Here is a 12500-nt window from a genome sequence, read left to right as displayed (position 1 = left end):
ATAAAATTGGTTGCTTTGTTCAAAGTTGTCAGTCCGTCCTACACAAGCACACACTGGCTTAGACTCGCAAATCAAGTCTCCACTATTAACTATCTCTTTGACATGTAAATACATTTCAATAATACAATAATTGACAAAATGCACTGACATTCTTTCATCATAACTTTGTCGCCCTTGTATTTTTGTCTCTGGAGAAGGTGAAAAGACTAAGAACATCTTCTTTTTCTGAGTTAGTGACTTTCCATTATGGTGGTGCTTCTTCCTTTGTTGCTGAACACTTCACATTCACCAGCAAAAAAGATGTTAATTTTCTCTCTATCCTTTAAGGTTTTTCATGGAGCAGACATGGACATTGGTTGGTTGCAGCGAGACTTTGGTATTTACGTGGTGAACATGTTTGACACAGGCCAGGCTTCTCGAGTGCTTAACTATGAAAGGTTCTCTTTGGCATTCCTGCTGAAGAAGTTCTGTGATGTTACTGCAAATAAGCAGTATCAGTTGGCTGACTGGAGAATAAGGTTTGTAGTGCACTAATTTGTGTTCACCAAGTTTTAACTACCTCAACATTCACTTGATTTGCCCTTTTTTTATTTGTGAGAATAATCTTGTGTTACATGTCCGTCTGGCCTCTGACATGGTGTATCTCGGAGGACAAGCAGATCTTGTTGAAATAAATTGTCTTAGTTAAAGTGAAGGTCACATTTACAGTTTTTGTGAAAAATCTGTTAAAGAATAAGATCAACCTCAGACTTTTACGCAGACTCTCAAGGTCCCTGTCTCTAATATTATTGGTATTTTTTCTGCACCCTGTATATTTTGGTCAACACTAATTTCCATCCCTCAAACTGACATTGCACATTTCGTAACAATTACAAGACGCAATATCCCATGTTAATATTGACAAGCTTACTGCTCTAAAAAGAATGAAAACAGGCAGGATTACAGCTTTAGTTCAACAAGAAATAGTGTTTCTAAGCTATGCCGCGCTGATTGTTTTGCTGGGTACTACTATTTCAATACCCTAGCAAATTCGATTTTTCCCGGAGGTTGTCTCGTTAGTCTAGTGGATATCGGAAACTGCAAGGTGAAGCCATCGATCTGGGTTCAACTCTTTGCCTCGCCTATTGTGAATCTTCTCAGCTTGTTTAAAATCTTTGTTTCGTTGAAGTAGATTTGAAGTCTAAAGTAGACTGTACGTCGTATAAGTTGAATAAAAAGGGAAATGTCAGTTTGAGGGATGGAAAGAAGTGATGACTGTTTATTTTATGATGAAGAGAATGATATACATTGAAAAAGACTTTCTTCACGTTAAATTTTAGACCTCAGATATGCTTTAACCCTTTGACGTCCAAACCAGCCGAAACTGGCCAGACTTAGTATTTTACTCTGTCTAACGCCAGAGTATTTTACTCTTCAACGGGAAACCCCTGGGAGTCAATGGGTTAATCATTCACTGAAAAACTATGTCCCCATTAAGGTGACTGCACAATGAAGTTATGAGCTGTGCTGTCTGTCTTTATTTGACTTTGTAACGGCAATGAACATGTACAAGCACAAGGAGGGATTACGTTTTTGCAAATGTTGGCCGTGTAGCACTTCTATTTGAACAGACTTAACTGATTAGAGTGTAATATGAAGTGCTAGTTTTCTACCCCATATAAACCATGTGAGCGTTAGCCCTAATAATGAAAATGGCCCACACAAGGCCAGAGAAAAACTCTGACCACGGTGGGAATTGAACCCACAACCTTCAGGTTAGATCACCCCTGTTCGACCGACTGAGCTACAAGGTCAGATGGGAGCAGGCCGTGGGAACTGAAGATGTTAAAGACACGGCAATGAACATGTACAAGTACAAGGAGGGGTTACGTTTTTGCAAACGTTGGCCGTGTAGCGCTGATATTTAAACAGACTTAACTGATTATCTAGAGTGTAATGTGAAGTGCTAGTTTTCTACCCCATATGAACCATGTGAGCATTAGCCCTACTAATGGAAATGGGCCCACACAAAGACAGAGAAAAACTCTGACCACAGTGGGAATTTGGATCCTTGCTCACCATAGAGTCTCCAGTAGCTCAGTGGTTAGAGCATCCGACTAGATCACTTAGAGGGGGTCATGGGTTCCAATCCCATCCGATTTTTTCTGAGTTTCCAAGGGATGCAATTTCAAAACATATATATCAAGCTCAGGTTATCTGGGATAAAAATAATATCATGTGATATCTCAAGTGATATTTCCCAATTCACCAAAATATCATGAGCTGCAATTCGGTGAGTGATATTTGGTGAGTTTTGAAATATCCTGAGCTGCTATTTATCTGAAATACCCCTCAGAAACCATACTATTTTTTGTTTTATACTACAGGCTGTGAAATTATTGCTCACTTCAGTACTTAACACACATAACTTCATTTAGTCACGTACATGAATAAATGATTGGCTTTACAACAACATGTGATACAAAACTGCACTTGAATGTCTGTAAATCTTTCAAAGAGTAAAAGTTTGTAACTGTGTTTTTGAACAATCAAAGTCAGTTATATATAACAATAATATTATCTGGTTTTGATTTTGCTTGTGGAATAATTGTTCGAGCATCACTCTTCAGTTCAGGAAGCTGTTGGGTAAGCTGGTAGTTGAAGTTGACTTGACGGCCGTAAAGGTTGTTGATTGTCATCATTCCCTGCTCGTCATTCATCATCAGCGTGTTTGCCTGACCATCAGAGCTTATGATTAAGGAAAACAGCTCTTCCTCATTCTCATTGCCTTCATCCTAATTGGCTAAAGAATGCTTGTTGGTATGACCAGTGAGGCCAGTTATTGCAGAGCAAGTTGGTTGGCCGCTTTGAGTTTCTTCACTGCTGTTTCTCATGCACTGTGGTTTGTAAGCTTCTTTCCTCCAATCTCTGCTTGAGCAACCATAGACTTTATGAAGGAATTATTGCTGTGGATCGCCATTCTTTGTCGCTTACAATGCATGACCACACTTGCATTTATCGCTTATAGGGCTTTTAGGGACTTAGTGACTGGTTGCCAAATAGCCCTTTGGACCACAAAAGTTCTTCTTCTTAGGTGGTCATTGCTGTCGATACATGGCTTCGTTTGCCATAGCCCTGACCATGGAGGAAACAAGGGTTTCCTTCAAGTGCTTTGTGGCTGTTAGCAAAGGAGCCCGTTGGACCACAACAGTTCTTCATCTTTGGTGGTCAGTGCTGTTGATGGGCATTTGCCATAGCTCTGTTCATGGATGAAAATTAGCATCTCCTTCAAGTTCTTTGTGGCTGTTAACAAATTCTATGTCCTTAGCAATGGAAATGCTGCTGCCTTTTTTCTTTAAAATATGGCCCTGGGACACTAGCATTACCACACTAACTGTCTGGCTTGTAATCTGAACTATCATTCTTTCTCACCTCGGCAAAAAACGTCTCTAGTTTCTCATCAAGTTCCTTGGCTTCATAACTTAATAACATCTGGACTATATCCTTTTTCTTTAGCCCAGTGCTTTTCTTAGTGTTCACACTTGTTTTCCTTGAAATGTGCTTGCAGTTGTGTAATACCACAATTGGGAAATCTTTCCTCCATTGTTTCAGAATTAGAAAGAATAACATTTCCATTTCCATGGAAACTGTAATTTTTACATGTAAGTATTTCAAATTTGGCTAAAATACTACTGGCTTAAGCCAATGACATTTCAGAAATTCCTCAGCCTGTAGTGTAAGCAAATAAATAAATTTGTGTGTAATGAAATTTCTTAAGTGTTCTTGATGAGTAGGTAATTTGACTGAGAGGAGATCTATGTTTAACAAATAAAGAAGCCTTGACTGTGCTCTGTTCTGTTGTAAAGCACGCAGGAAGCGGCTAGAGCATGAAAGAAGTGTAGGGGGAAACACGAGCCGATAGGCGAGTGTTTCTCCCTACTTCTTGAGTGCTCTAGCCGCTTCCTAAGTGCTTTACAACAGAACAGAGCACAGTCAAGGCTTCTTTATTTGTTTTATGATAAAAAACAAGTAATTTTCTTCAAAAATTCTACTTTATTTTCAAAGCGCGCGCTGCTTGTGGCGAACTGAGATGTCGTCAGCACAGTGCTTTATACTCTGATAAAGCACGCTACTTTGGACCAATCAGAGCGCTTGTAAGAATGTTTAAGATTATTTGATTGGTTAATGAAAGAAAGGCTTGTCAAAACATCAATCAACTGGAAAGTGGCTTGACAGAAATCACACAAAATTCGAATTTATGGAAAAACAAGTGTCTCAATGTTCGGTTTCAGTCCGTAAAAAACAGCAAAAAAGAGGATCTAAATGATTAAGTTCAGTGAAAACCGGCCGAATTGTTGCCCATGAAAACCTGCACGTTTCCGACATGACAACTGGAAAACAAACTGTTCATTGCTTGCGGCTGGAATCTGAAAACCTGTTGGGAATTTTGTAAATGAAGAACTCCAGCGTGAGGACTTTCTGAGCTTGAAAGAACTGCTGGACCGGGCGACGGTTGAGGTCTTCCATCCAAAGCACTTGACAGAATATCTGAGCAAGCCTTTAACTGACAGCTTCAATAATACCCAAGGTAAAATTCGGAAATTCATCTGGCGTTTCTGCGGATGATGGCGTGAGCTTTCGTTTGTTCCGTGCTTTGTACTCTCATAAAGCACGCTGTTTAAACCAATGAGAGCGCGCGTTATATAGAAACTTTATTATAAAAGTAAATAAAGTCATTGTATAATTATCAGAAATGAAACTTCAAAACAGATAAAGGGATATTGAAGACAAAGGGACCCTTTGTGACTTAAGTAGTGGTGTAGGAATGATGACGATTTTTCTTTAACCCATTTACTCCCAGAGGTTCCCCATTGACGAGTAAAATCATCTGGTGTTAGACAGAGTAAAATACTAAGTCTGGCCTGTTTAGGCCGGTTTGGACGTCAAAGGGTTAAAATGTGTCAAGCTGTTGTTGGTGTGTTGTGTCCCAAGAGTGAATTTGTGGCGGTTAATTTCCAGGCCTCTTCCATCAGAGATGGTACGTTATGCAAGAGAGGACACACACTATCTCCTGTACATTTGTGATTGCATGCACAATGAGTTACTTACAAGTGGAAATGCCATCAGCAACTTGCTGCAGTCTGTTTACTCAAGGAGTACAGATTTATGCTTAAAGGTGTGTTAAGAAACTGTATTTACATGTAGGTTGTTCCCTCAGAACAGAATAGTGGTGACTGTCAGATTTGATTTGCGCTGAATGTTATCACAAAAGTTTGAAGTACGACTTCTTCCCTTTCTTTAGTGTACTTAGTAGAAGTTTGTTGATAATGGTAATAGGACTGAATGGAGTCTAGTTTAAGAGGAAATAGAGCTAAAAAGTCATTTACCAATACTAATGTATGCATCAAAATATGAGAAAGTTCCTAAGTTCCATTAAATCATTATGATTACAGCTGCTGTAGGTACTTCTTTCTGCCTGGTACTAACAAGATTATTCCCTTTTGAATGAAAGATAATAAATAGATGGCAGATATCCATTACTAATCAAGCCATTTAAGCTTGTGCTAATACATGAAACCTTTCTTCACCCCATTGCATAGTGGCCCATTCACAACTATTGATAACTGTTGGAACTATGTTTTTTCAAAACTTCCCTGCTTTTAATTGGGAGAGGTTGAACACTGGCAAAATTTCTATTAACTCTACTGCTTTGTTGTGTTTAGCGCTACGAGAAGCCATTATTTACCAGTGAATCTTTTCAAAAAGTGTTGGAGAAACACAAGAAGACATTCAACACTGAACAGGTAGTCTCATCCAAGGAAAAAATAATTATTTCCATTTTACATTGTAACAATAGTTATTATTGCCTAAGGTAAATCTGTGTTTGTCACTGGAATTAGCTACCCAAGGATTTCTTTTGTTTGACCAGTGAAGCTACATTTTTGAAGACATACAGCTGTGAGTTAGTGGATCCAGTTAATGTGTGACTGTTCATGCCTGATTGTGGAAAGTGTCAACATCATAATATCAGTAACAGTCAGTAACGATTGCACTTTATGTATGTGTGAAATGCTAATAACAGCATTTGAAAAGGAAAGTGTATTCATTTCAATCAAGTGGTTAGAGCTAGATGCACCTGAGTGGCAAATAGTATTGCCAAGTGTGTGGAGGAAGGGAGGGAGGATTATGTTTCTCTGATTGGATTATATTTGGTTGTCATGACACTGTGCTTCTACAGGACAGTGTATGTTTGATGACTTATTGATTTAAAATGTCCTCAATACATTACAGCATGCAAGAAATTTTTTCTTAAATAGCATTGTTTAATACCCAACTTGGATTTACTGTAACACCATTTTTGAGGTGCATTTTTTCTCAAGTTTTATTTTCTTGAACAGGTCTGTGCTTTTCGCCTCCTCTATGCTTGGAGAGACAAGATTGCACGAGAGGAGGATGAGAGTTATGGGTGAGAGAGTTAATAGCAAACATTTAAGAGTTGATCTGCACGTACAGCACAAGCTTTCAAGTATGCCATTCACCGCAGCTTGAAATTGGAAGTAATGATGACACGAAGTTGTTGAACTGTCATATAACGTGTATATTGTTAATTTTCCTTTTGAAATGGTTTTCCAAATCTTTCTTCACTGGAAATTATCAAAAGAATGTGTTTAGAAATTTGCACACTCAGTGTCACTGTTGATAAGAAATTTCCAGTTATCTTTTGTACTCAATTTGGTGCCCAGAACGCTGGAAATCACATTTCAGAGCTTCCTGATTTCAAACATTTCTGGGGGAGCATGCCTGCCTTTATGCCCGGGGGTGGGACTCCCATATGAAACAAACGGGGATGCTCGTCATCTCGCTTAGGGGTGTAAATTTTGGATTTTGGTCTCGCTTAGGGTGTTCCGGGTGAAGCGCCAATATTTTATGCCACCAAGGTCTCGTTTAGGGTTCGGCGAAGTAACACAGAATTACGCGAAGAGAAACAAAAGTCAAATTTCCTTTAAATTTTCCTTTTAGATAAAAGCATTCGATGATTATGCCTTTTTATCATTAAAACTCATTGCGTGTCGTATTTTTGTGTTTTTAAACGGTCTCTTTTAGGGGTCAAAATTTGCTTAAGCCACGCCTAGATTGGTCTCCTTTAGGGGTTAAATTCAAAATTTCTGACGATCATCCCCGTCTGTTTCATATGGGAGTCCCCCCCCCCCAGGCCTTTATGAAGGTGCCCGTTAGGCCCCTTGTTGATACAGTCGGCTACTCTACTTAAACCAGCTGCCTACGTCAAATTTTATGGAAACCCCTGACTTAAAGCACTGAAAGAAGGTTTGAATAACGCATCAAAATTAATACAAAAGGATACAGGGATGGGGAAAACTGAAGAAGATTAAAATGGATCGGAATGTGGTTTTTTGAAAACTGTTCAGCCTAACAGTTTTTCAAAGTTTATCTTTAGGGTGCAGGGGTGGTGCAGTGGTGAGAGCACTCGCCTCCCACCATTGTGACCTGGGTTTGATTCCCAGACTCGTCGTCATATGTGGGTTGAGCTTTTTGGCTCTCTACTCTACACTGGGAGGTTTTTCTCTGGGTACTCTGGTTTTCTCCTCTCCTCAAAAACCAACATTTGACTTGTTTTGCGTTAATTGTTGTGTTCAGTTTACAGTGTCCCCAATTAGTGCTCAAAGGCTAGAATGACTAGTCACTTAATTAAAGTTCCTTTTCTTTTTTTGTTGTTTGTAATTTAAGTTATGTACATATATGCTTGAAAGACATGTTTTTGTAATGAAAATTTGAGTTGAATTGCTTTAAAGTAATTTCTGGAGTAATGTTGCAAGTAGGAGTGAGTGTTTGGTAAAACTGTCATGATACAGCCCCTTTAATAACAGGTGGAAGTGCATGTTGGCCTTAGAAATGCCTTAGAAACCAGAAAAAACCTTTCAGGTGCAAGGGATAAAACTAGAACACTGATAAGGGTGACAAAGCTAAAAAAAGCTATGCATAATATTATGTATATTGCGTATTTTTTCATTAACCATCACATAAAAACTTGAAATTGCGGTCATAAAACTTGCTTTAGTACAAAGTGTAAAAAAGTTCAGCAGCTAGAGTCTCTGAAATGCACTTATTCTACTGTTTTATTCAAGAAATGAAGTTGATCTTTTAGTTTTTATTTTTTTGTTGCTTTAGATTTGTTCTTCCCAACCACATGATGTTCCAGATTTCAGAGACTTTGCCAAGGTAACTGTTATGCACTGTTTTTTTAGTTCTATGGTTTTATTTTGTCTCAGTCATAGAACTTGTTGTTCGCTCAGGGAGGGGGGGGGGGGTGGGAGATAGATCAGGTAGAAACTTGAGTACTTGATATCTGAGGTAAATATCACAATATATTACAATAGTATCATGAATTTTGTCGCTATTTTCATTGAAAGAGGGAAAAAGAGTAGAACTTTCATGCCTCCCCGTCCCCTTCAAGCACAGCAATAAAGAGGATGCCAATGTCCTAGCCAGCCTGTATGGACGTAGAATGTATATACATGTAGTTGTTGTTCTTTGCTGTTTTTGTAATCACCACGCTTTTGCTAATTCTCAGGGATGCCCAAGGGGTGTTAGCGTGTTGTAATCCAGTCCCTACGCTTGTCAAGCAGCATGTGAATGATATCCACCAGCTAATTGTGCAAGCAAAGGAACTTGCTCTTACTACAAACAAGGTGAACACATTACTTTTTCCTTCTTGTGTGGTTAATGTGTGATTTATTGCTGCCATTAGTATCACCAAGACTTGTCTTATGCAAATAGTTGCTGGCATCAGACAGTGTTCATTACTTTAGCAATAGACTACTTTTTCTGTGTTTACATAGCCTCATCTAAACACGAGGTGGAGTTGCGAGAATTTTAGACAGTTATGCAACTCCCCCTCTATGTATATAAACACGGGAAAAAAGTCCTCTATTGCTTTTATGAAATATTTCTCAAAAATAATTCAAGAAATGACTTCAAGGAAAATGCCTTTTTTTTACTTCTTGTTTGAAACAGATTTTCTTGATACACGCTCATATTGCCTAACAACCAATCAAAACACGTCTGGCATCACACGAATTTTGATTGGTTATGTGTTGCCAGATGTGTTACATACTCTCATCTAAGCACAGTTATTGACCAATGAGAGTGTGCGTATTATCCTAAGTATTAAAAAATTTTTATAAAAGTCTTTTACAGCTTTGCTACCGTTTTTGTGACACCTTTTTTAGATTTTGTGGTGGATCTGCTTAAGAGGGCCAATGAAATCGTGCTGGTTTTTGCTGTCTTACCAACATCTTTCTGTTATTATTTTACAGAGTTCATCTGCCACTGCAATATTATCACAGGTTGATGGGGGGAACTTATCAAAACAAAAAGACTTGGTAAGAACATGTAAGAGATCATTGCATTAAGGTAGATATTTAGGTTCATATTGCAACCAAATTGAAAATCGGACATGGTTTAATGGTACTATGATTTGAAGGATAATTAACGAAGTTACAAAGTTACGATTCAATACCCAACTTTTAAGCACTCTCACCAGTTTCTCTATCAGGGATGATCTAAGGCTGTACATGTAACTACAGTAGAACTGTAGGTCTGAGTGTCTTGCATCTTCAAATGATTCTAAGGCTCAGGAGGGACATGATGTTACCGATGTCTTGAAGGTTCATGGCTACCCGTCGTGTTTTCTCCGTAGCTGTTTAAAACAAGTTCAATGTTGATCCTTTTCTTGTGAAGGCTAGGACGGTTAGGTTTAGGGTACATCCAATGGGCTACACAACCCATCAAGAGAGAGGACAGCCAAAACATTAGAGTTGCCTAAAAACCATTCCTGGCACCAAGTCATATTTTTTCCAAACCTGTGGAAGCCATTTTTAATAGTATTGTGCTAATCACCTCCGAGTTAACCAATCACAATTTTGAAAAGCACTGTTCACTGTTTTGTTTGTATAGGTAATCACGTGATTTCAGGTGCAATTTGAAATAAATATGCACCAGTAACTTTTGTCAAAGACGAACATAGTTAATTTGTAGTCTGGAAAAATTTCGCGTGCTTATATATTCCAAATCGCACGAGAAAAATCATGCGATTAGTCAATGAAATACATAAAATTGCGAGATGAGATTATCGAGCATTTTCTTTGATCGTTGACCAATCACAATGCTTGTTTTGTTTCCTTTCTTTGCACTAAGTTACTGGGAAACTGTGTTTCTCTTAGCCAGTCGCAATGCAGAGATTCTTGCATGTATTTTATCAAAATAATTACTATCGATAAAAGATTGTATAAACTTCCTTGTGCATTTCAATGGTCACTCATGATGTTTTGAACGTTCTCAAATTTTGAACATTATGGTTCCATAATTCACGGAATGCACTCGTGTTCGTACAATTTTCTATACTTATCGGCTTCCCTTCTTTTAGTTGGTAATACAGTAATTTTCCTGCAACAACCTGAAAGCTGGATGATTACATTGAGTGTTTAAAGGAAACCGTTGCCGGTCAACTCATTCTTTGAGTTAATTAATTTTTTTTTTTACAAAAGCCACGACCCAGTTTTTCACAACCGCCTTTGATTGATGGAAACAGTAAATCTACTCATATACTGTGGAATGGTGAGTCTAGAAAATCCTGTCTCCTGTTTTATTGTAATGGTCATATGATATAAAGACATAATCATCGAATGCTTTTATCTAAAAGTAGTTTTTAAAAGGAAAATTTGACTTCTGTTTCTCTTCACGTAATTCTGTGTTTCTTCGCGGAACCCTAAACGAGACCTTGGCGGCTTAAAATATTGGTGCTTTGCCCGGAACACCCTAAGCGATACCAAAATCCAAAATTTACACCCCTAAGCGAGACGACGAGCATCCCCGCCTGTTTCATATGGGTGTTTTCCCCCCCCCCCCCCCCCTTCCCCCGGGCACATCCACCACACACTGGGCCTCTTCTGACTAATTTTTTCAATCTAAATTTAGCCCGTGTTCATGATGCCCGACTACTTTGACTGAACTTCACGGCCGCCACGTTGGAGCCACCCAACCAAGTCCTCCGGAAATTTAGCTCCATTATTAAGCAAACTTTTTCTTTTGTTTTCGTTGAAAAACATGGCTGTTGATCACTTGAGCTAAAACCAACAATTGATCATCGGCTGCACGACCATAGGCACGAGACCAAAATAACTTTCACAGCATAGCTTGGGGATGTGTGTTCTCTCCCCTCATCCCCTCTTGGTGGTAAAACATTCGATAAAAATTGCATCCAAAGTTGATCAAAATTGTAGAATGGGCTTGTATGCGGCCCCAGGAGATCGGACAACTACATTTAAAAAGAAACTACTCAGAGTCTTGGGCAGAAGTCGAGCCTACAACCTCTGTAAAGCCATTTTTCCCGCCTGGCTTAGCCGGGAATTACGGCTGTGGAGCGGCTTTGATCCAGACGCCGTACTTTACGTGTGCTGAATCAAATGCAGAAATTATTACAACTTTGCAATTTTCTTCGGTCATGGTATGCTTCTGTGAATTAATTTTGCCGCAATTAAGTTCGGCGTCTGAATCAATTCAGCCGGGATCAATTAATTTGGGTCAGTCTAAATTCGAATTCGACTCGGCTCATCTCAACCGGGCCTAACTCTTACGTTTTGCTTTGTTTAATTTTAGATGATTCACCGGTTGTTTCTACCAGTTTAACCGTATTCGACCAGATATTAGTATCAGGGCCCCCTGTAAGGAGAGCAAAACCAGCTGTGTCAATATTTGAGGTATCATTATTCCCAGCACATTGTTGTAAAATCTCGGAACAACAGCATTTATTATTCTGGTGAAATGGGTCCATAAAGGCAAAATACATGTGTAAGTCTTAATGCGCTCCAGTTTTTCTATTAAATACGGTTGCAAAATGAAGAAGAAACGGAGTATATTTTATATGGGAGTAAATTGCCGACAGAAATCAAGGACAACGAGTGCAAACTGCGCTAAAATAAAATGAAAGGACCATAGGGCGCTTTGAATTCCATTTGTATGGAAAACCGTGAAGAATTTTCTGTTGAAAGCAACAAGACAGTTTATTTCCTTCAGTCAAAACAGAGCGGGAAAACAGGGGCGTAGCGTGAGATTTTGACGGTGTACGCACACGAAGAATGGCCGTTTTTATGAGACGCATAATCCGTCCAGACGAATTATACGTCTCTCATGTTATCTAGTGTAAAAACAGGACGAACTATGTGAGACGCATAATTCATCTGGGACGAACTTGGGCAAACATTTTTTCTGCGTCTGTAAAATTCGTCTGGTATAAAGACGGGCACAAGACGCATAATTCGTCTGGACGAAGTATCCACTTTAGTGCGTCTTCGAAGACGCACTAAACTGGATAGTTCGTCCAGACGCATAATGCGTCTTGTGCCCGTCTTTATATGAAATATGAAGGGGCATCCTGCAATAGGCAATAGGCATCCTGCAAAATACAATAGGCTAGTTTCGAATAGACCACATTCGATATATTA

The 12500-nt window shown here is 39.0% G+C and overlaps 1 protein-coding gene across 1 annotated transcript in view; it reads left to right on the top strand.

The window, feature by feature from the left end:
* LOC137997412 (exosome complex component 10-like) overlaps nt 1-12500 on the top strand; it is a 48005-nt gene that overhangs the window by 21079 nt on the left and 14426 nt on the right. Inside the window, exons 10-18 of the mRNA XM_068843385.1 lie at nt 328-518; nt 4999-5155; nt 5703-5783; nt 6378-6445; nt 8167-8217; nt 8570-8687; nt 9315-9380; nt 10545-10614; nt 11656-11756. Coding sequence (XP_068699486.1) covers nt 328-518; nt 4999-5155; nt 5703-5783; nt 6378-6445; nt 8167-8217; nt 8570-8687; nt 9315-9380; nt 10545-10614; nt 11656-11756 — 903 coding nt within the window. The remainder of the gene's footprint in view (nt 1-327; nt 519-4998; nt 5156-5702; nt 5784-6377; nt 6446-8166; nt 8218-8569; nt 8688-9314; nt 9381-10544; nt 10615-11655; nt 11757-12500) is intronic.

Source organism: Montipora foliosa, chromosome 3 (genome assembly GCF_036669935.1).
Source record: "Montipora foliosa isolate CH-2021 chromosome 3, ASM3666993v2, whole genome shotgun sequence".
Taxonomy (NCBI): domain Eukaryota; kingdom Metazoa; phylum Cnidaria; class Anthozoa; order Scleractinia; family Acroporidae; genus Montipora; species Montipora foliosa.
Note: the sequence above shows the minus strand (reverse complement) of the source record. Positions and strands in the feature narration are given on the sequence as shown.